Source organism: Mustelus asterias, chromosome 27, assembly GCF_964213995.1.
Source record: "Mustelus asterias chromosome 27, sMusAst1.hap1.1, whole genome shotgun sequence".
Lineage (NCBI taxonomy): Eukaryota > Metazoa > Chordata > Chondrichthyes > Carcharhiniformes > Triakidae > Mustelus > Mustelus asterias.
The window spans coordinates 18,613,830-18,639,074 of record NC_135827.1 but is presented as its reverse complement, the minus strand read 5'-3'; the positions used below and the strand labels follow the sequence as shown (position 1 = coordinate 18,639,074).

The 25,245-nt window shown below is 40.3% G+C and overlaps 1 protein-coding gene across 2 annotated transcripts in view; it reads right to left on the bottom strand.

Moving 5' to 3' along the window:
• LOC144479859 (protein Aster-B-like) overlaps positions 1 to 25,245 on the bottom strand; it is a 669,932-nt gene that overhangs the window by 99,609 nt on the left and 545,078 nt on the right. For both annotated transcript variants that reach the window (XM_078198866.1, XM_078198864.1), the window contains exon 5: positions 4,048 to 4,068. In XM_078198866.1, coding sequence (XP_078054992.1) covers positions 4,048 to 4,068 — 21 coding nt within the window. The remainder of the gene's footprint in view (positions 1 to 4,047; positions 4,069 to 25,245) is intronic.

Below are 25,245 nucleotides of genomic sequence, written 5' to 3'. Positions count from 1 at the left end.
CAGGGACCCAAACAAAAGGAAACACACCCTTTATCAAAGCCAGCGTGGAGGGGTGGGAGTCATATGACATGATCCCCTAGCTGGTCGAACCATAATATTGTCTTGTGGTACTGAAAAACTTCAGTATTCCATTTTCCATCTACCCAGCAACAGCAGCAGAGAAAAGAGGCTCTGCCCAAGTTGAACATCTGGCCCCATCTACACTGTTTCTACTGAAACTTCAGTACCATTGCCTACAAGACTGATTCAGACCTGCGCACCTATCTCATCGTGGACGTCAACTCTACTGAAAAAGTGAATCATCCATCATCAGATTTCAGTCTGTCAACCTCTGTTAAGGGATACTTTACTGGTCTTTGATTCTGGACTCTGAACACGCATGTAAACATAATTCTTTTCTCTGTGGCCTTTGTCCAATCTTTTTCTCTGTCCCTTTTTTACTGTATGAGGGCCCAGAGTGCTATGCAGCAACCCCGTCCCACATTTTGAGCGCAAATAAACTAACCTTCTGAATTCATCCTATCTGGAGTTCGCTGAGGGATTATTAATAAAAATTGGATCACATCAAAACTGAGGGGCTTGGGAACAGACCACGACTTACAAAGGGGAAGCAAATCAAAACACCTTTCTTTTTATGGATTGGTGGTGAGAGGCAAAATTAGGGTTTTTTAAATTAAACCCCCTTGTCCAGAATATACATCTGAAAAACCCCAACTCCATAAATAATGAGTTTGCAAACTGCAATTATTATAAATTAAAATTGCGATTTACATGTTCAATACATCAAGTTATTTAAATTCTGCATTTACATCATCTTACATAAAAATGGAGTAATTCCCACTGAGGGAATTAGTCAGGGTCTTGAAATTAAAGTATTCTGTAGACCTCTGCTGTATACATCTAGAAGGCGAGTTGCACATGGTGATGCAGTGTTAATTAATTAGGTCTTCACTAAAACATTCAACCTTCTGATTCAACCAGTCGTGAAAATGCACAGGTTCAGTGCGATTGTAGGTGGGAATGAACACTGTTTCAGTGGTTTTGCACAGTGACCCAAAGAACAGGATGAGCGGGCTGAATGAATGCTTAATGGAATGATATGTATTCTGTGATTTGTTACCACAGTAGCGTCTTTGGAAATTCAAAGCAGGTAAACCAATTTTGCTGGTAATAATTTTCACACTCAGAAGTTATGTTTTAATCATTGTCAAATGAGTGCATGTGCACATGTACAACAAAATGAATAGGGGGAAAATTCAGAATAAAACATCCTCAGACATGTAATTTCTCAGATTATGAAATCTTCTGGAATTATGAGATGTGCTGAATCCACCTGCATTTCTCTATTACATTGCGTCCAGAGGATGTTTATTTAAATGGGCTTGACAAAGAGAAGAAAGGAATTTCGCATGAATGTATTTGTATCTAACGTCACCATCTTATTTCACCTAATGTTCTAACCGGCCACTGGATTAAAGAAATTTGGCATCAACTGCGATAGTTCACGAACAGCTGCTTGTCTCCATCCTATTTCATAGAATACCACACAATAGGAGGCCAATCAGCCCATTGTGTTTCTCTGTCAGTCCTGCTCCCCTGCTCTTTTCCTATAGCTCTGTAAATTTTTCCCTTCAAGTATTTATCCAAGTCCCCATTAGAAGTTACTACTAAATCTGCTTCCACCAATCTACAAGGCACAATGCTATAAACCCGCTGCTTAAAAACCTCTCTCATCCACCTCCCAAACCCACCTCACGAACTTAAATTTGATTTTTAGGTGCAGGAGTATTGATATTAAAAATAACAATTTTGTCAAAAGCATTTTGACAAACTTTCATTTGGCAAAGAGGAAAAATCAGAGAGAGCTATTCAGTATTCTATCATGTTGCTATGCACACGTGACCATATGTGTGTTTTTGATGAGATTTGTGCAATATATGGTGGGCTTTGTAAACAAATGAAAAAGGTTGTCGAGCATCGACAGCTATTTACACATACTCAAACTCTGGCATTGTAGCCACTGCGAAGGGCAAGAATCAGGAGTCCTGGTGAACGGTGCAACTATATAAATACTTTCCAAAATGCAACACATAATCAGTCCTTTAAACATACATTATAATGAGTTCAGTGTCAAGTGCTGATTAGTCCCTGAATTTACTAGAATAATAATTCTGGCAACATCAGGTTAGCTCTAATCTTAAATTCTGCCTTCGTAACCCTAGATACAGGAAAAAACATGAGATGGCATCATAGCTTGATAAAATTACAATAATAAGCTTTTTAAAAAATTCTTCAATTTTGCTGATACTGTTTAAAATGATCAAACAGTAGGTGGCTGTTAAACATATCACACCATTTGTTATAATACAGCAACAAAAAGTCTACATTGTTAAACACAACTTTCCTGGAAATCTCACAATGTACTTCCATAGGACATGTAATGTGTTGTGCTGAGAAACAGGCATTTTCACTCCTAGGTTTTTTTTATGACAAATTAAAGATAGGGCAGGATTCTCCAATCTCGTAACCCCTACCACTGCTGCCAGCAAGAACAGAGAATTTGGCGCTCAGCCAAAACTCAATCTACTGCAGCAGGACTGGAGAATCCCAGCCCCAGGTGAAGTCAGAGAATTCCGGCCATAGTACTTGGGCAACAGATTCCGTTACATGCAACAAATGTAGAAACACAGAATTTGCTCCCGGATGTCATGCCACTTGGGTTACCTTTTGTTAAGAAACCATTCATGCAATCTGATTACCCACCACTGAAGTTGATTGTTCTTTCCCACATTAAGTACACTCTGATCTGACAGTAATGCATATTTTGATATCAGAAAGTAAATACTCAATGCAATTGAACACTAACATTATTTCCATAACATGCACAGGAAGAGAGATGCAACTATACTCAGCCTTATGATGTTAACTATATCCGATAATATTGCAATGTTGAATAGAATGATGTTAATATAATCAATAATGCATTGCTCAAGACATGTACAATCCTTTTAAGCAAATATTATTCTATGTACTTCATGCATGCAAGAAAGCAAAGAAAACAACACAATATGATGAGGTCAGCATCTCAGCATGCACCATTAGTACCCCTGATCAAAATGCATTCCATGAACTCATTATCAAAAAACTTCTTCATTGAGAGGAAGCAGCATTTGCTGCTGGTGGTAAATATTAATAACTAATAGCTACCTCAGAGGCTGGGCAATGGTGATATCTAAAACACGACTGTTCCAGAGAAGACAAAAAGTAATCAGTGGTAAAGCAGGTCCTTAAACAATAGCCAAACTTTCTGCTCACATCAGTTGATCTGTGTTGTGAAAGAAATTCAATCAATCCCTTCAACTGAAGCTCAAGTGATACGTGAGTCACAGCGATGTATTAATGGACTACAAGGATATTCAACAGGTGCACTGTTTCAATGCAACTGCAGCCCAAGTTAAAAATTGAGGCAGCAAAGAAAATGGGAGATGTTTCAATCAGATTGAGAGTCACCCTGCTGCATCAACAATTCAGTTGAGGCGTTTATGGTCACTGACACGTTTTGTGCTATATCCATTCCTGTAATGTAGATACAGGACCAATAATGACCAGTACATTCTCCTGTAGAGTCTTACTTCAGTACTTGATATTCCATATTGATAATTTTTAAAACATGTGGCTCTCTTTCTGATAACAAAAGGCTAGAATAGAATATGGCAATTAACAGAATCTTAAAACAATACACACTCAACTTGTGCTTTAAGATTTCTTTGACCAAATTAATTCAAAAGTTCTTGTGGTGTACACAGCTGGGAAAAGAAACTTCAATTTGAGATTGGTCTTTTAATTACCTGCCAACATAACTTATTAGATCTAAATTATTCATTCATGCAGTTCGTTCAATTTATACTGAAGCTTATTTATTTTTGAGAGCACATGCGATATAAAAAATAGTTGACTAAAATCACTTACAGCAGTCAAATGGGATCATTTGTGCTCTGACGGACGACTAACACAAAGAAAACATAGATATTAAACAGGAAGACTTACGTTGTACCAGCTCTGGCTTTTCTGTAAAAGAACAAAGCAAAAAAGAACTGTAAATATTGAAAGTGGAAAACAAAGTATTCAAGGAAAAGGCAGGAAAAACTTACATATTATTATGTCCCTAGTTGTCCCTAACCTGCCCACTGGGAAATTGACAGGATTGGGTGCAATGCAATGCTGGTTTTATATCCCACCCAATTTTACTCTCCATTGAGGTAAGTGGAGACCAATATTGGATGGGATGTAAAATTGCATTTCACCCAATTCCATGGATTTTCTAGCTGGCAAGTTAAGGTAAATTTACCCCATAGTGTCAAAGCAAACAAATTCCATTAACCCTTCAACATGTGCCAAAAACAGGGAAAATATTACTACACTAAGTGCAAATCTATAGTACTGAACCAATATGCCTTCCATGTTATGACTTTAAACAAAGAAAGTTAATTAAATCTACCATTTTCAAAATCATTTCGGTTTTTGTTTTTTACATGGTTAAATTCCAATGACGTTCTAACCCAGCAGGATTGCTGACACTATTTATATCTTATCATGCGATATTATTTGTTTAAAGAAAACAGGTGCTTGCTGACCAAGCTTTTGCTAATGAACATTCTGCTTCCGAAAGACTGAAAGAAATAAATGATCTTGCCAGTATCAGTTCAGCTATGATCATGGGTCTCAAAGATAATAAAAAATGCACAGTGATGCATTTTTATAGCAAGAGCTGTAACATTTATAATATAAAAGGGTTTAGTCGTATGACGTAGATGTCACTTTTTCCATTTCAGCGACTGAAGTGGAAAAAACTGAGACTTCAATTTAACCTTGCAGAGGGACAAAAGGTGGCCTATAATCCACAAAGAAAAGCAGCTGGAAAAAGGATTTATTTTGTATAGGTCTACACAAAAGAGAAGTATCCAATTGAAGACACCTGTAAGAAATGGACAATTGTTCTTCACACTTAAAATGAACAAGATATTTCCACCGCTCTTTGTTTAAAATTGTACCGACATATACTTTTAAAAAAATAGTAAGTACATAACCCTAAAATCATTAAAGATTTTTAACACACCAAAATTGAGGCATGTATACCTTAAAAGTGTGGCAGTTTGAAGACAAGACATGGTGGTGGTGAGTTTCTGATGCACCAAAATACACTCAAATCGCACTCCTTAATTTATGCAAGTTTCTGTTAAAATTCATTCATCTTATCAAGTAGCATTATAGAAATAATTGTTTCTTTTCATCAAAAATGAACAATTTCTATCAGGGTATCTAGATCTCTGCCTGTGATTAATTCAATGTCAACATCGCTAAAAGTAACCCCAAAACTGAATCATTTACCAGTTTCATTGGGTGATTTCATTTGTTTCTTAGTAAATTAAATATTTTTAAATGAAAAGTCTTTTAAAATACTCATATTGATGCTTTTTTTAAGGAAAGTCAGTGCAATTAGATGAGGCTTCCAAAACCAAGACAATGGGTAGAATATCTCAAATTTACCTTGGAGACAGTTTTATGGATGACCCAGATTTGGGTACATTGAATTGAATGAACACAAAAGATCATGAGAAACACAAGCTCAATACTTTTTGGGTGTAACCCATCTGCATTTTAAATTCCTTGCATTTTAGTACTTGTTTACTCAATCCCATTGAGATTGCATTGGATTTTGGACACACAACTGGTGGAAACATCTTCTCCCCAAGTAGTTTTAGATAGGGTTGCGTGTTATTAGAGTGAAGCAACAGTGATCTGCCTGAGTAGACGAGCAGGCATGATGAGAAGAGCTACAATGGTGGATATGGAACTATAAGCTTGGTAGCAAGAGTACAGTGCTTGTTGAAACGAGAGCCTTAAGGAATACAAGATCTGGAAGGAGGTGGTGGCCTTGGAAACATAACCTTGTCGAAAATCACAAATCTCATTTGGACCTTGGAGAACGATAACAGGCTGTCTTGGTAAGGGGATGTAAAATGAACAGATAGAACATAGAACAGTACAGCACAGTACAGGCCCTTCGGCCCTCGATTTTGTGCCGAATCTTTTCCGAAACCAAGATCAAGCTATCCCACTCCCTATCATTCTAGTGTGCTCCATGTGCCTATCCAATAACCGCTTGAAAGTTCCTAAAGTGTCCGACTCCACTATCACAGCAGGCAGTCCATTCCACATAAAGAACCTACCTCGGATATCCCTCCTATATCTTCCACCAAGAACCTTATAGTTATGCCCCCTAGTAACAGCTACATCCACCCGAGGAAATAGTCTCTGAACGTCCACTTTATCTATCCCCCTCATCATCTTATCAACTTCTATTAAGTCGCCTCTCAACTTCCTCCGCTCTAAAGAGAAAAGCCCTAGCTCCCTCAACCTTTGCTCATAAGACCTACCCTCCAAACCAGGCAGCATCCTGGTAAATCTCCTTTGCACTCTTTCCAGTGCTTCCACATCCTTCTTATAGTGAGGTGACCAGAGCTGCACACAATATTCCAAATGTGGTCTCACCAAGGTCCTGTACAGTTGCAGCATAACCCCACTACTTTTAAACTCAATCCCCCTGTTAATAAACGCTAACACACTATAGGCCTTCTTCACAGCTCTATCCACTTGAGTGGCAACCTTCAGAGATCTGTGGACACGAACCCCAAGATCTCTCTGTTCCTCCACATTCCTCAGAACCCTACCTTTGACCCTGTAATTCGCATTCAAATTTGTCCTACCAAAATGAATCACCTCGCACTTATCAGGGTTAAACTCCATCTGCCATTTTTCGGCCCAGCTCTGCATCCTATCAATGTCTCTTTGCAGCCGACAACAGCCCTCCACCTCATCCACTACTCCACCAATCTTGGTGTCATCTGCAAATTTACTGATCCACCCTTCAGCCCCTTCCTCCAAGTCATTTATAAAAATCACAAATAGCAGAGGACCCAGCACTGATCCTTGTGGTACACCACTGGTAACTGGTCTCCAGTATGAAAATTTTCCATCCACCACCACCCTCTGTCTTCTATGAGATAGCCAGTTACTTATCCAATCGGCCAAATTTCCCTCTATCCCACACCTCCTTACTTTCTTCGTGAGCCGACCATGGGGGACCTTATCAAACGCCTTACTAAAATCTATGTATATGACATCAACTGCTCTACCTTCATCGACACACTTAGTTACCTCCTCAAAAAATTCAATCAAATTTGTGAGGCACGACTTGCCCTTCACGAATCCGTGCTGACTATCCCGGATTAATCCGCATCTTTCTAAATGGTCGTAAATCCCATCCCTAAGGACCTTTTCCATCAATTTACCAACCACCGAAATAAGACTAACCGGTCTATAATTTCCAGGGTCATTTCTATTCCCTTTCTTAAACAGAGGAACAACATTCGCCACTCTCCAGTCCTCTGGCACTTTCCCCGTGGACAGTGAGGACCCAAAGATCAAAGCCAAAGGCTCTGCAATCTCATCCCTTGCCTCCCAAAGAATCCTAGGATATATCTCATCTGGCCCAGGGGACTTATCGACCTTCAGGTTTTTCAAAATTGCTAATACATCTTCCCTCAGAACATCCGCCTCCTCCAGCCTATCAGCCTGTATCACACTCTCATCCTCAAAAACATGGACCCTCTCCTTGGTGAACACTGAAGAAAAGTATTCATTCATCGCCTCTCCTATCTCTTCTGACTCCATGCACAAGTTCCCACCACTGTCCTTGACCGGCCCTAACCTTACCCTGGTCATTCTTTTATTCCTCACATAAGAGTAAAAGGCCTTGGGGTTTTCCCTGATCCCACCCGCCTATGTTGCCGAAGAGTGGGGGAAAACTCTTGTGGTCTATAAACACAGAGCAGTTGACCTGAATGGCCTTTGTGCTGTAGGTTCTTTGCAATAGTTAAGTGGAAGACAGAAACAATAGATGGAGAATTGTTTGCAAATCTAGTTGACTAGATGGTTGTTTTCATATTCAAATTGTTTTAAAATGTTCATCACCTTTAATTTAATTTGTTACTGTGTTGTTTTATGCAGTCTTATACACGAGGCAGATAAATGTAATGACTTGAATAAATGTTAAGGTTGGAGAGTTTTTTGCAAAAAATAGGAACATGAATGCACAGTTAGTGTCATAGACCCACCGCCTGTATAGAAAAGGAACAGTTGCCAAACGTTGGACATATATGGTTCTTGGTATCAAAGGACACCAGCTCCGTTGGATCCATACAAAAGCTTGAAGAAATCTATTTCTAGAAATTATGTGTTTAGAAAATCGAAAGTAGAACGAAAACTATTATTGTTTCCTCACAGGAGTCACATACCGTAATCTGCCATGCCCTCAGGCCTATGTTTCCCCACTGATAGTACTTCAGTACTGTAAAAGGACCAATTTGCTAAGTTATAGTCTCCCCCTCCAACAACCCCTCGCCACCCCCTCCAGTGCCTTTCGGACAAACATCCTTGCAATAGCTTGTATTCAAACTTATCCTTAACCAGGGTATGACAACTCAATACCTCCCTCCAACTCAGTCTTCTTTCCAAGTTACATTCTTCAGGCTTTGTAACTCTAACTTAGCATTAGCTAACCAGAACTTCTTCATATATTTTGCCCTGCTTCTTTTCTCCACCTTCGAAGCACACTGCACTGTCGCAATTGGTCTTTCAGTTAAGTTTTTCAGTTTTAAAAAAGTTCTCAGAACCTTTAAGCATCTTCTAATTCATGACTCTATACATTGTGCCAGCTGAGAGTATTTATTAGCCATATCAGTCCTGTGAATTCACCTTAATCTCACTGTGCCAGGTTATAGTGACCATACAATCTTCTCATTCAATCCAATAAACCTCTTTGTAATGCATTGTTAAAGATCATCTTTCCTTGAAAAACAATTGTAACTCAAATAAGTCACAACGCAGACCATTCAATTAATTCAAATTGAATTATTATACTCATATCAAATAATTTCTACAGATACATATGAGGAAAGGATGTTGAGATCATGTAACAGAGGGAAAATTCAGTCAATAAATTTTAATCTTTAATGGATAAGTTACAAAAGTAATGATGTTGCAAGCTGTAGGGAATTATGTCTGAATGGCAGTGGCACAGTGGTTAGCGCCTCTGGTTCACAGCACCAGGGACCCGGGTTCAATTCCAGTCTCGGGTCACTGTCTGTGTGGAGTTTGCACATTCTCCCTGTGTCTGCGTGGGTTTCCTCCGGGTGCTCCGGTTTCCTCCCACAGTCAAAAGATGTGCTGGTTAGGTTGATTGGCCATGCTAAATTGACTCGTGTCAGATGGATTAGCAGGGTAAATATGTGGGTTTACGGGAATAGGGCCTGAGTGGGACCGTGGTCGGTACAGACTCGATGGGCCGAATGGCCTCCTTCTGCACTTAGGGATTCTAAAATTTCTATGACAGCTTCAAACTGATGGCAAGTTAGTATCATTGCAAAATATAGGCTCAAAAGAACATACATCTTTGCATCCTTCAATTAAGCTGCACAATTTTATTTTGAAACAATTCAGCGTCACCAAGCAACCAGACTTGTGCAGCTATTTAAAAATCTAATTAAAGGTATTTTCATTGAAAATACATGTTTTGTTTCTGGACACCAATTTAAACTGTTGAATTGAAAAATTTGTTTGTGCCTCTGGAGATGCTACTTGATCATATATACACAAAGCAACAAATGCATCCACTTTCAAGTGAATTTTCCCTGTATTTGTTTATTTTGATTTGCGAATTGACAGCTGCAAAATGGCTAAGTCCCTGCGCTCAACCACTTCACATTACAAGGGCTGGTACTTTGTCTTACATAGTTTGTAGACAAATAGCTATTCATCAATCTGCTTTCCAACCACACCACTATGGAACCAAGATTATTAAAAAAGGCAGCAGTGAGCTATTGGAAAGAATTGTGGAATTACTATTCATTTGACCAATTATAAAGCACGTTAAATTTAAACATAAATCCTTAACATGAAATAAAATAGGTATTTGTGAGAAATGTATTTCAACATAGTAATAAACTATAATCTATTATGAAAGTCTACATTTAATTTAGATATTTTAGCTCATTAGGCTGAGAGATCATTCAGAGGGGGCACTTCCTTCCAAGGCGATTCACCAGACAAGAATTTTCCTTTCAATGATCCCTCAAGATAAGCACTTAATTCTATTCCCTAGTCTAAACAACACTCTAAGCAGTGTGTGTTTGTGTGGGTGTGCGAGACGAAGTTCTCAAACTGATCTTCATTTTTTATGATTCGCATTTTTGAAGCTCCCTCCTTAAATGTTAGTAAGTTTTGTGAGGATGTTTTTTATACTATAACGTTAACACAGGGTCAGAGAGAATGGGTTTTACAAAGAAATGAGTAGGTTTTACAAAGAAATATCCCCATCTTATAAAACTTTGTCATCGCCAGTCTAATTCGGTATTCAGAAGGTTATCACAAAATGAGCAACTACCTTGACGACTATAGTAAATAAAATATCAGAATATATATATATATTCATTAATTACAGACAACATTTTTGAATAGAGCATGCAAATCTCTAAGCTATTTCAACATCAATAAATATATTGGTGTGTACACCGTCACAGGTTCTCTGGTGGCAGAGGGTTTGAACAACAGGAAATCCCGCTGGCCAATTGCAGGCTGCATCCACATAACATGCCATGGAGCGGGGGGGGGGGGGGTCTGTTTTGTTTAATTTGCTATCCAATCTGTGTTTTCCACAATATTTATGCATAATAGCACATATGGGGGGCAATTTCCCCACCTCGCCGCGTCTAGTGCATATTGCATCGATCCCAGACCTAAAAATTGAAAATGTGGCACGGCGTGATAATCACTGTTGGTCTCCACTAGCAGTGAACTGGCGCGATGGTCATACCGGGGGGCTCGAAGACCATTGAAGCCCCTGGGAAGTCGGGAGCATGGCGAGGCAGTGCCACCATGGTGGTGCCCACCAAGCACCACAGCAGTGGCTGCCAGGATCTCTGGCAGTGGTCACCAGACTCCACGGCAGTGGCCACCAGGTACACCAGCAGCGCCAGTTGGACACTGCCAGTGTGCCAGGGCAGTGTCAAGGGGATGGGGCCTTGGGGACCATGAAGGGGGGCTGTTCATGAGTGGATCATGGAGGGAATCATGATGGGGTGGATCTTGGTTGCTGGGATTTGCTCCTTAATAATAGTGAGCACCAAGAGGTTTACCATTACTATTATAATAAAATGCAAGCCACGATGTTAAAAGTCCAGCATAATAGATGTGCCTCTGGTAAATGTTACAATTACTTCTGGTAACACGTTTTCCATCACTCTTTCAGCTCATTATGAACATATTCTACAATGTTAGGCTAAAGCATACATTAAAGATGAATAAAACAAGTTCTTAATGGTTATCCACAGCTCTGCTCCTTACTTAATAGATTCAACACTCTAATGCATAGTGTACATAGCGAAGGATTTGTTTCAGCAATAACCTTCCACAATGGAGAGAGCAGTTGAGGGTGAAGTGTATTTATCTGCTGCTATTTTGTACCATGTGAATGTCAACTTCTCTCTCAGTGCAATTAGTAACTTGACTTAAATTTAACAGTTGCTGTCTAGCTTTCCCAGGGTGTGGGAAAACCTGACAATGAAAGGTGTGCGAGAGTTGTCAGAAGGGAAATATCTTTTACAACACAACTTGTGGACCAGGAGGAGCAAGGTCTTTTCAGTGGGGGAGGAGAAATAATGGGCATTTTGAAGTGAGTTAAGCAATTCAATAATATTTGAGAAATGGGGTTGCCCTAAAAATTAGCTAGAAAGTTACAAGTTAGGGGAAACAGATGGTGCAGTGATTAGCACTGCTATTTCACAGTGCCAGGGACCCTGGTTCGATTCTCAGCTTGGGTCACTATCTGTGCGGAGTCTGCACATTCTCCGCGTGAATTTCCTCCGGGTGCTCCGGTTTCCTCCCACAGTCTGAAAACCAGATCAAACTCAACATCTCAAATTCAGATTTGCCATCGGATTTGTACTCATCTTCATTCAGTCATCAGAATGACAGCACATCATTGTGTGATTGTACACCTTCACATGAGGAGTCAGTTGTATGTCATGGGAGTAATATCACACAGTTTACATTTCAGTGCAAAATTGTGAGTCTGCTCCCTGACTCCTCTATTTAATAAATGGCATATGGTAAGCTCCTGTTTAAAACAGTGAGGTATCTAATGCATGCTGTTCATTCCACTGCTCATACCTGTTTGATTCTTTGCTATCTGATTTAACTGGTTGTTGAAAGTCACAAAATATGGATTAGAATTGGAACAATATTACAATTGTCTACACAGTTGTACAGAGCTTAGGTCTTAGTGAAGTCCGATTTGATTTCACTTTGATTTCTTACTGTGAAGTCATTGCAACAGTAAATGCTATGGACAGAAATCCCATCGCACTGAAGTGATCTCTATTTTTCATGGCTTTATAGTTACAGGGTTCGTTGTCGGGCCCAGAACACACTTAATCATAGAAATAACAGGCAGGAAGGATTGATGCTGATCTGCTTACAGGCAATTTTTGCAATGTGTGTCTGCTACCAGACATTGGTCTACATTAAATAAACTTAGAATTCTTTTTTGTTAAGTGCCATTTCTAAAGTTTGAAATGTCACTAAAATAGATGTGAAAGTATAACTTTGTAAATCCGAATTACAGGTCAGCACTTTGAAGGAATTAGTTGCTTGACCTAAGTATTTCAAGGGGGAAAAAGGATCATAATATTTCACAATGGCCTGTAGAGGGCTCTCTTACCTTTGATTCTTAAAAATCACCGAACTAAAAACTGCATTAGGTTTCGTTTCTCCCTTTAATCCTGCTTTGATGGAACATCTTTTACTTCAGCTCAGTTCAGGTCAGGCTCCCACCCAGATTCCCATTAACAATCAAGGGAAAAGGTTCAACTCCGCTTTACAATTACTTAGATAGAACTTAGATTCTGTAACTACCAACTGGTTGACTTCAACAATGCATGTCGGGTTATATTTTATGATCTACTTTGTAGCTCAAGAATCTGTAAGCAAAATGAATGCTTCTGATCCTTTTATTCAAGGATCATAAAAGACTTTAGTGGTTTCTTTGAGAAGGATTAGCATTTTCCCATACAAAATTCACACACCTGGAATTACAAACAAATTCACCCACACTACAAACAAATGCTTGGTATTTTGTGGGTTTAACTCTACAGGCAGTAAATATTTAAAAAGTTATCCTCAATGTGAAAAACAAATTCAATATATAAAGGGGTTGAAATGTTTTGTTTAGGCATGCCACACTCAAAGTCCAAAGATATGCAGGTTACGTGAATTGGCCATGCTAAATTCTCCCTCAGTGTACACGGGCAGGCACCGGAGTGTGGCGACTGGGGAATTTCACAGTAACTTCATTGCAGTGTGAATATAAGCCTACTTGTGACTAATAAATAAACTTTAACTTTAAATTATGGAAATCTTGAACAATATAACTCTGGGAAATTTGATCAGGAAGGATATGCCAATTAGAGCAATTGTTACTAAATCCTGCAACTGTTCACTGCTGAGAGTCGGTGAGCTCAGTTGGCTGGTTCGTGATGCAGAGTGATGCTAACAGTGCAGGTTCAATTCTTGTACAAGCTGTGGTTATTCATGAAGGTCCCGCCTTCTCAACTGTGCCCCCTTGCCTGATCCTCAGGTCAAAATCACCATCAGTCAATGAAGTCTATAATCATCTAGGACTCTAGGGACTTTACCTTTGTGAGGAGTCAGTTAGCTCAGTTGGCTGGTTTGTGATGCAGAGCGATGCCAACAGCATGGGTTCAATTCCCATGCCAGCTGAGGTTATTCACAAGGGCCCACCTTCTCAACCTTGCTCTGCGCCTGAGATGTGGTGATCCTCAGGTTAGGTCACCACCAGTCAGCTCTCCCCCTCAAAGGGGAGACCAACCTATGGTCATCTGGGACTATGGTGACTTTACCTTATGTTACAAGAGAAACCAGGTTTTGTATTCAAATGCAGTGACAATCATCATACATGGGGGAGCAATAGGTGAGGCAACACTAATTCTACTTGTTGATGGGTGAATAACTATGACCTTTTGGAACCTAACTTAGCCTTGCCAATGCCATGCACACGCTGTTAATCTGTAAAATCTCCAGTTCTACAAGAAACCTGACCAGCAAATAAAGAACAAGTTCTTGAAAGCTGAACAACCATAGGAGCTTTAATAAGTGCCCAAGTATATATGATCCTGCTATCTCAAATCACAGTGATCTCTCATTGGGTGTCTCTGTTACTTAAACTCTGGAATTTGACAGTCCTGTAGGGGTATTTCTTATGAAATTTCATAGAATTGTAGAATGTTAACAGCACAGAAGGCGGCCATTTGATCCATTGCACTGGCTCTCTGTAAGAACTAAAGTTCTTATACAACTCTAACTGTGGCCAAAGTAAATTCTGGGTCTGGCTTGATGACAAGCTCTACAGGGTCCCCACAAACTCTGTCTTCAGCTGCCTGAGGAGCTTTCACATTAACATTCATTTTTATAGTGTCTTTAATGTAATGCTTCATAGAAGTGTTGTCAGATAAAATTTGAAACCAACCACACAAAAGGAATGGCAAGCTTTGTGACCAAAGGTCAAAAAGTAAGCAACTTAAAGGAAACAGACATGGAGAGGGTAAGAGATTCAGAGAGGGAATTTGGGAATTTAAGACAGTTGATGGCATGGCTACCAATTATGCAGCAATTAAAATCAGAAAATGGGAGCACAGAAATCTTGGGAGGGTTGTTGGGCTGGAGACAGGCAAAGGAAAGGGCAAGGTCGTGGAGGGATTTGAAAACAAGGATGAGAATTTTCGAATCGAGGTACTGATGGATTGGGAGCCAATGTAAATTAACAAGCATAAGATGATGGGTGAATGGAACTTGACGCGATTTCAGATACGGGAGCAGAACTGGGAATAATGGATGTGAATAAGAGCAGTTGCAATCGTTCATTCATGCCTTTGTTCAGTGTTTATTTAATGCACATGCTCAGCATTTTTGGATTAATTCCACATACTTGAGCTTCACCGGAACCTCACTTCATTGTCCTGGTGAGGATTTGATCATATTCAGCATACTGTTAGTAATGACATAGGCTTAAATCTCTAGTGCGTTTGTACACTCCCTCCAAGGAAAGTGCTGGCATATCTGAGAAATGGAACAAATTCACTTTCTTCCATTGATGACATCAATTGCACTCAGGAGAGCTGGAGCCTTACTCAGGTGTAATGTGGTGTTCTATCTAGATATCAGTGGCAAACTTAAATTTAAGCAATGTACGTTAATGGCACCATTAGGGAAGACGACAGTGAGGTTATTACAAGCTTGGAAGAGAGTTAAAAATCTAAATATAAGTAAAGGAAATGGCAAAAATCAATTCCCAGTTCAATGACCCTTTTATTTTGATGACAATAATTCATCTCCCGTTGGACAGACTCAGGAAATTCTTTGCAGCCAATTTCCCTCATGAGAAGAAATCAACATTAATTGTTTTAACAACATCCTCAAAAGCAATTTGACAAGCAGAAGTAAAAACGAATCATAAATCTTTAGAACCGATTTTCTTGAATCAGGGAGTTCTGGCTGTGCATCCTATCATCACCATTCTCTGAAATATGTTGCAAGATGTGTTCCTGGAAGCTGTTAGATGCCAAAATGGGGAAATCGCTCAGTTGTTCAACACCAACATTCCTGACTATGATGAATGCAATTAACAATGGGCATCTGTCTTGGATACTGAGCCTGATTATGTGAAGCAGCATAATTACTAGAGTACTTAGCAATGAAGTAATTTCAATGGTAAAATGCAAGCTTAAATGTTAAATACATTCTTCCTACAAAATCACCTGATTTTTGTCATTTCTGGTTCTATACATTGACAAGCCTGATAAAATGTAAAGATGAGCAGAAAAAACTCAAAATTGGAAATGTTTAAATACAATTGTGTGTTTGTAAATTGATTTGATTGATGAACTTCCTCTGCTCAAACCTGATCTGTGCTTGGTGAAAGGGTGTCCAATTATAATTTTGGATGACTGAAGGGGTGTCAGTGACAATAATGTTGTTTTAAGTCTAGGAAAAAGATTAGCCAGGTATTGATTTAAAGTGCCGTCATTCTGCGATCTAGCTGCTGTCAAATTTGCGAAACAAGATTGATCTGCATTAGTATGTTTTTGCTATATTGCATTTTTACTGAACATCAACATCAAAGTTTGAGTTTCAGTTTCTCAAACTGCATAGACCACCATTGCCAAACTAGGATTTCAATTTTTGTCGGATCCTAAGGGATAGATTAACATTCAATTCAACTCACTTATATGCCTGTTTATCATTTCAACTGCCTTTTCATTCCATTGTATTTATCACTTCCCCTTACTGGGCCACTGAACAAAAGTTACAGGGGGTCAGGTACTTTTAACGTAATGCACGTCTGCCTAGAATAACCACATCTCTCAGTTACTATGCTTAACTTTTACATATGAATAAAAATCATAATTAATGTATTAATTGTTTATCCTTTGCAATCAGCAGTTAACTAGTGGCACATCATGTTTAATGCCATGACTAATGATTAACAGCTTGAAAAGATAACTAAATAAAACTACATGCCATCTTACTTAATGCCTGAGGTCAAATGTTAAGAGTTTTTAAACTCCTCTAACACTGCAGCAAATTGATGTATGTTTTACTGTTCATTAAAATCTAAATATAAGTAAAGGAAATGGCAAAAATCAATTCCCAGTTCAATGTTCCTGTTATTCCACATGAGGAGTTTTTAATTGGGGCATAGCTTTAGGTGACTTTATGCAAAGACAAGGAGAAGAGAGCAAAATCAGGACTTAACCAAGTAACTATACCAAGAATTATATTGCCGGTGTTCTCCAATAGGTCTACAGGTGAAAAGACAATAATTGGTGGGTTGCACAGCATCTTATTCTCTGAAGTTCAGGGGGAGATATTTCTGAGATCACAGGATGTGGTTGTAATGTGCTGAGTCGACACAAAAACCTAAAGTGATTTCATTCCTTGCGTGAAGTCTCAGTGCTAATCTTAGACTAACCGTGGAAACATACTTTAATATTTTGTTAAGAGCCATAGGGTCATTATAATTTGGGAATTTTTGTGGATATTTCTAAGTAATCAATGAGTACTATCCATCCCTTTACTCCCTTAGCATTCTTACCTTCTGTCTACACACTTTCCATATTCAACCTTGGCATCATGTAATCATTACATTTGGGTTCAACTATTCCACTGGGATCAGCCTCTCATCCTCCAACCTTCATAGGCTTCAGCCCATTCACAAATCTTCTGGCTGTAGCCGATATGCAGGTAGTTCATAGAATCCCTACAGTGCAAAAGAGGCCATTAGGCCCATCGGGTTTGCACCGACTTTCTGACAGAGTATCTTACCCAGGCCCTCTCCCCACCCTATCCTTGTAACCCCACGCATTTAACATGGCTAATCCATCTAACCTTGACACTAAGGAGCAATTTAGCATGGCCAATCCACCTACCCTGCAGATCTTTGGACGGTAGGAGGAAACCGGAGCACCCAGAGGAAACCCACGCAGACACAGGGAGAACGTGCAAACTCCACACAGGGAAATTGTGCAAACTCACACAGTCACCCAAGGCTGGAATTGAACCCAGGTCCCTGGCATTGTGAGGCAACATTGCTAACCACTGAGCTTTTAATGATCCTTTCCAATCCTGACTCTTTCTCTACAACACACTAAGGAAAGCTTAGGATCTTTACAGGGTGTCTCCCATTAATTAGGTCGCTGCTGATTCATTGTGGCATAACAAGTGTTATTGTGAACAATACCACCAGAAATGGGATATTTCTCTCAAAGCAACGATGCTAACTTGTTTACAATTTAGGATGGAACAAATCATTCTGAGTTCCACAGTCCCATTTTATATCTCAAGACTTGCTTTGGCTATCTTGTTTCACAATGTGGCTACAAAAATATGTCAACAGACATGAATCTCACATCCTGCAGTGCCATCAGAAACTAAACAACAGAGACAGCTAAAATGACCATTTCATTATTTCTAGCTATAGTAAATATTTCCAAGCGATCTATAAGCAAAACAGAAAAAAATACAAGCTATCTATAAGCTAAAAGAAACTAAAAAACTTTGATCATCTATGATTAAATGAAATACTAACCACACAAATATACATCTATATCAATTCAAGCATCTTATATAATTCCCTGTCTACATTGCTCTGACCTCTCCCTTTGTTCCAACATTGCCTTCATTCATCTAGGCCCGACACAATGGAATTCTCTGTACAGACCCTTCTGCCACTCCATCTCTCTCCTCCTTAAAACTATTAAAAACAAATTATTGAGGATGCTGGAATCTGAAACAAAAACAGAAAATGCTGAAGAATCTCAGCTGGTCTAACAGCATCTGTGGAGAGAGAACAGAGCTAACGTTTTGGGTCTGGGTGACACTTCGCCAGAGCTCTGATGAATGGTATCTAGACTCAAAATGTAGCTCTGTTCGCTCTCTACAGATGCTTTCAGACCAGCTGAGATTTTCCAGCATTTTCTGTTTCTCTTTTTAACCAAGCATTTGAACACTTTTCCTGATATCTCTTTCTCTGACTCAGCATTTTCCAACATTAAGGATGCAACATAAATTCAAACAGTTGTTGAATAATGTCAACATTTACCTTGTTTTCTTATGTGATTTTCTATGATGGGCTTTGGCTTTTCATCAAGTCTTTTCAATTAAACAATGTATAGATATGAGAGAAACTATGCATTCCTCTCAATCACTCATAACATGTCAAAAGATCAAACATTGCTTGAATGCATTACAACATTGTTTTATGTCAAAGGGTCCGAGAATGGGCCATAATATAGCAGGATGGAAATTTGAGTGATTTAATTATCCCCAATCACAAAAGAGTTATGGTTCAGTTGTAACATATAATTTTGTGAATCAAAGGATGGTGAAGTGGGAAAGGAAAAGATAAAATGAGTTTAATGGTTTGGTATATGACTGTTGCTGTCAGCTGCCATACTTTTTCTATTGTTTCATGGGACATAGACATCGCTGGAAGGCATTTGTTACCCATCCATAATTGTCCTTGAAAAGGTAATGGCGAGCTAACTACAACTTAGTGTCTGACGAGACTGGGTAGTTTGGAGTCAATCATTTTGTTGTGGGTCTGGAGTCACATTTGGGCCAGACCAGGTCAGGATGGCAGATTACCTTCCAGAAAGGATATTAGTGCACCAGACAGGTTTTTATGATAATCAATGATAGCTTCATAGTCACCACTATTGAGACTAGCTTTCAATTCCAAATTCACTGATTTAATTTAAATAAAATGAATTTAACATAGTGGGATTTGAACTCAAACATTAGCCTGGGCCTTTGGATCATTAGTCCTGTGACATTGCAATTACGCCACAATCTTCCTATGTATAGTTAAACAAGCTTTTTTAAAGTTATTTTTAAAAACTAAGTCATGTGGAAAGGTTGGTTCCTCATGTAGCTAGCTATATTATAATTCCAGTATACTACATAAAATTTAGTTTGCGATTCACACCATAACCAAGTATCACCCAATATCAATTAGTGCAGTTGATTTGTAACAAGTTGCTTCCTGCCCTTTCAATGGTTGTTGCAAGTTTCATTCAAATTGTAATGTACCATCTTTTTGGTGGTAATCTGTTGCAAAGACAGAATTCCTTCCACACAGAAAACTCAAGTCGGTGATAGATATGCAGTTGTCATTTATACATTGATTCAAATGTAATAAATGAGGGTAGAGCTTGCAAGGCTAAATCTCTAGAAATAGATGCAAGGATGCAAACAGGAAGCTACTAGCATGTGAAAGGAATTAAATCACAAACAAAAGCACTGGCGAAGAAAAGCATTTCGGAGCTATCAGTTCAACTCTACTTAGACAAAAAAAGAGAAATAGGGAGAGCAAATTTGAGCTGGCCTTACTTTTATCAGGTTTAGGCGGTCATACTGAGAAAAGAAACACAAAATAGGAAACAAATAATCAAAATGAGAAAGCAAAGAATTAGAAATATTCATGCACTGGTTTCAACTGACAAAATAATAATACATTCAAAAAGAATTTGGTAAGAATTTTAGTTTAAAAGGTTATTTTATAAGCAGGAGTTCCAAAAAAACATGGTCGTGCCCTTTAATTATGTTACTGCTGAACTAAAACTCCATCACAAAGAGTAACAAGGTCAGGCTCAAAAATAATAAAATTCATGCAGTCAACAGTGTGAGGACTGATTATTTTAAGTATTGGGCTACTTTTGGTTACTGATGGTTGTGAAACAATATTAAGATGTGTGCCTCTTTATGCAACAGGGGGGATATAAATTCAAATTTACTAATGATTTATCATACAGGGAACGTCAGGAAGGACATTTATCTCTTATTTGTCAAAGACATTTATCTTCGATTTAAATCAAAGTTGCTTTTGAGTAATGGTTATGGTAATTTTATGAAAAGTTTAGACATGCTTTGAAGGGAGGAGACAGTAAAGAATGGTGGGACCAGGAACAATTGCATCAAAAAAGAAATGTGATAAGACAATGTATTTATTTAGAACAATGTGAAGAGGTGGTTAGCAGATCAATATTAATCGGATTAACAATGAACAAATATTTGTTAAGTACTGGGCCTTTACAAAGAAACAATAGCTGAGGACAGATGTGAAATGTATTTTAATTTTAATATATTTTTGTAGCCCTCCTGCCGTCTGAGCTTTTCTAACTTGATCTGCTGACCACTGCACAATTTTCTTTAAAGTTGTCTACAATACAAAGTGTAGGCACATGTTCATAGTCAATGAGATTCACTGCGACAGAAAATATACAGGATGGGGTCAAGATGGCTGTCACTTCCCAGTTCTGCCTTTCCCCTCTCCAGCAGCATCTCTTTTCCAGCAGGAACTCTTGACACCAGAAAAACAAGCATGCCCTTACAAGAAACCACCCCATCAGTCAGGCAACTAGAAACTTCTGGCAATAACTTCCCAAGAGCAGTAAATAGCTGGCTTGAGTGACATATTCTACTGCATTCAATCTCACAATGTGAAGGGTGGTCCACTGCATTTGGTCTTAATCAGCTATCCGCAGATTTATTCAAAGCACCACAATGCTGATGGATTATTATATAAAACTTCCTTCTCTCTGTGTGTTCCCTTCTTTACTCCTACTCACCACCTATGCTAGATACCTACAAATAAAGCTGACCTGCTGTATCACATCCTTCCCAATCCGAGATCACACCATTTCTGCGGCTCATGTCAATATAATGAACACATTTTTGTTAAGAGATTGTTCAAAAGTCTGGGTTTTATCTGCTTCTATAGACAAGGAGAGGAAATGAACATTCTGTACCTGCTGAATGTACCAGTTTGGCACCAAGCAGACTGGCTAGAATTCTATTCTTTCATATCAGATAGATTTGGAACATTTGCATTATTTATATGGAGCCTTTTATGAGACATACCAAATAATGCAGTAGTTTTATACTGAATAAGCCTGTGTATTGCTCCTCAGAACCGAACACTGACACAATGGAAGTCCCAAAATAACTCGTGTTTAAAGAGTTCAGAACTTGGCAATAATCTTTACAATATTTACTCTTTTGATAGCACTGTCACATAATGGGGTACACTACACACAGGGGTGCCCACTGTCTTGCATCATCTCACTTAAATCTTTGTTCTTCATGCATAAGTCAAGACCGCATTACCACACTTTTGGGGGGGGGGGGCGGGGTGTGGTGGTGGAAACGGGACTCCAGGGTATAGGATAGTAAGAGAGACATGTCAGTGATCTTTACCTCATTGAGGCTGAGATCCTTCAGCTGCAACTCAAGTAACATACCTGGAGATCTCACTACTCAAGCAATAATGCCCACTCAAGCACCACTTATGTGTGTGAGTGCCATTGATTGCTGCTCAGCACTTAACCCTTGGTGCACTAATTTCCAAAATCGGTGCACCACTGGCCAAGTGGGAAAGCAAATACATTCCCTTATACAATTGGCAATGACACACTGCCAGAGGAGAGCACTTCTAACCCTTGGCAATGTGAAGTGTGTCTTGATAAGTGCCCGGCATGGATCAGGTTGAGTGCAAGGCTTTGGAATGAAACTTTGACAAGGTCATTGCCTGACATGAGAGTTCAGGATACAGTGGAGTGGCCAAAGCTGTGGTCAATCGGTCATGTGGTGTAGGCAAAGTTGGTGTGGGGTCTTACTCAGCCAGCATGCGAATGAAGGACTGACCATCAATGTTGTGACCAGGACACGAGTCAGTGGGCTTTGAGGTGCAGCTTCAGATAATAAATGGAAAAATAGTGGTCCTTAGAAGACAGAAACTGTCAAGTCTCTCTCTTTGACTCCTTGATACTGCAGTGATGAGAACAAAATAAACATGGCGAACTTGCTGTCATTCTCACTCATAGGCAGGAGAAGACGACGTCAATGGAGGTGCCTAGTTTGCCAAAGGCAGGAGTAGAACTGTGAAGAGGAAGGGGTGTCAGGGCTTGCTCCCACGCAGTGGATGGACCCCAGAAAGCTGTCGCTCGGAGGCACCTCACTAGACCCAGGGTGTACAGTGAGTGTCTAACATATCTGCAGATGTCTGAGAACTAGTGTCATTGAAAATGGCGTATGTCCAGGGAACTGGTTGGTCACACCTGCCACCTTCTGCAAGATTTGGTGCCACATGGATTAGGGGGCATTTACTGAAACGTTGCTGAAAGTTACAGCGACGCTCAAGTTTTACGCCAGTGGCTCCTTCCAGGTGACCTGTTTAGGAATTTGCAAGCCTCCGCACACAAGTGCCTCCAGGAGCTGATGAACGTAATCTTCATTAGGGTGCACCACTTTGTCTATTTTAACTGGGATCAGGCAAGCCAGGATGAAAGATTGATGGAATTGTCTGCCACACCTTGTTGTCTGTGATGACTTTTGGCGGGCACTCTCTGGAGGACCGAGACTCAGAGCACCCCTGTCAGCTTTCGGGTCGTGCTGCGTGGCAGTGCTGCCCTCCTCAGCCTGTGGAGCTGGAAGTAAAGCGGTCACAGGAAGAGGAATTTGGAAGGGCGGTACACTCCTTGAGTCACCTGCGTGGATGACCCTGAGGTGTGCACAAGCTGATTATTCTCCAAGTGGGTGCCCAAGTGCCCCTGGCTTCCTCATTAGGTTAAAGTTAGAGTGAGCTTGCGAAGCCCCACCATTTACTGGCACTAGCACTCATCTCAGCAAGTGCCTCCAACATGGAGTGCATGTCCTGCAGCAATACAGGGCAGAGGTCTTGCACCAAGGTCTCCATGGTGGCTTCACCCTAGCTGCGTTGACCTCATTGTTCTGGAGTGTTGACACAATAATCGTAAGACGGACAGACTCCTGCATACAGCCTTTGCATCCGAGGAGTGTACTATACACCCCTTCCTGTTTCCCGAGTTTGCCATTGGAGCTCCAGCAACTGAGGCATGATGGAATCCAGAAGCATGTCATCTGACTGGGACTCAGCAGATTCCTGGCCTCCAGCAATCCTCCGAGTGCCGGCACCCTGGGACACCCCAGCCTGCCATGGATCTGGATGTGATATGCTCACTAGATTGTGACCCAGAGGCTGCTCTAAAACTAGGCCCCACCAAGGTGTGTGCCTCCACACTGGTCGAGGGTGTGGGTGAACACTGTGACAGGTCTGTAAGTGCGCTTGGAGCTGGGGTCGACGACCTTGCTGCTGAACTCCCTGGGCTGTTTCCCAGATGTGCCTGCAACAGAAAGAAGAGGTCACTGGTGCATGGCAGAGGTCTTTAGAAACAGGAGACATAACAAACTGTATTGCTGTTTTATGGATGATGCCGTGCTGGATCCTTACTTGGTTTTTCGCCGGTGACCTCACCATCAGCACAGGAGCAGTCGATGTCCTCCCCAGCCAGCTGGATGACACTATCTTCAAAGTCCGTGAGGACCTTCAGCTCTGGCATCCCATCACCTATCTCGGATCTCTCCCTCTTGTTGGGAGTCAACTTTTTCTGCATGAATACAGATGGAGAGATTATAAACAGTACGCATGCCAGAACAGATGATAAGGATGCCTGGCACATGTGGATGGTAAGTGGGACCAGTTAGTAGATGAGGACACGACCCACAGGGGAGATGAGGATGTGAGTTGGAGAGTGAGTCGTGGTGTCCCTTGACCCCGAGTGTGAGATCCCTGTGGATGTATGATGGGTGTGTGAGTTGAGAGTGATGAGTGTGTGAGTTGAAAACGGTGAGAAGAGTGACTTACCTTGGCATAACAGAGATGATCATTCATGCTCTTCCTGCACTGGATGGCTGTCCTCTTCTGCAGGCCTTTTGCGCTGACCACTGCTGCCACCACCTCCAATGTTGGGTCAGTGACCTTGCTGGCTGGTTTTCTTCTTGTGCATGGGTACAGGGCATCGCATCGGACCTCTAGAGTCCAGAGCTCTCTCCAGGGAGGCATCTAAAAACTTGAGGGCAGGATTTCTTGGCAGCTATCGCTTTCCGGTGACCTACAAAATGTGGCTGGTGTGCACTGGGGCGGACTTTAAGTGTGGCGGCATTTAATTGCTGACTGCAGCGCTGAGGTGATGGTGGGACAGCCTCTGATTCGCCTGCCCCACCAGCAATACAGTGTGGAACCTGTGAAAGGAAGTTTTTGGCACTAAATGTTGCACGACATGGCAGAAAAAGCCGCCATTGCTGTCAGCAGGCTTAATGCTGTTTTTCCTGTCCACAGTAAGAGGTTTCACAACACCAGGTTAAAGTCCAACAGGTTTATTTGGTAGCACAAGCTTTCGGAGTGTTGCTTCTTCATCACACCTTTGCTGATTTCTAGGAAAATCACGCTCATGGCTTCTAATCAGATAATTCAATTTCTAAATGTAGAGATGGTTCTGAAAATGCAACAGTTTCAAGTTACAGCTTCCTCTGGGAAATAAACAGAGTGGTGGAAATTGGTCACTTAAACACACACTTAGAAATGGAAATTAGGCCATCAGCATTTGGCAGCGATTAAGTACCTTGCATTAAGTAATGCTTAAACTTTTGAAAAGCAGGAATAATTGCCCAGCAAAATAACAGGTTGGGGTTGAT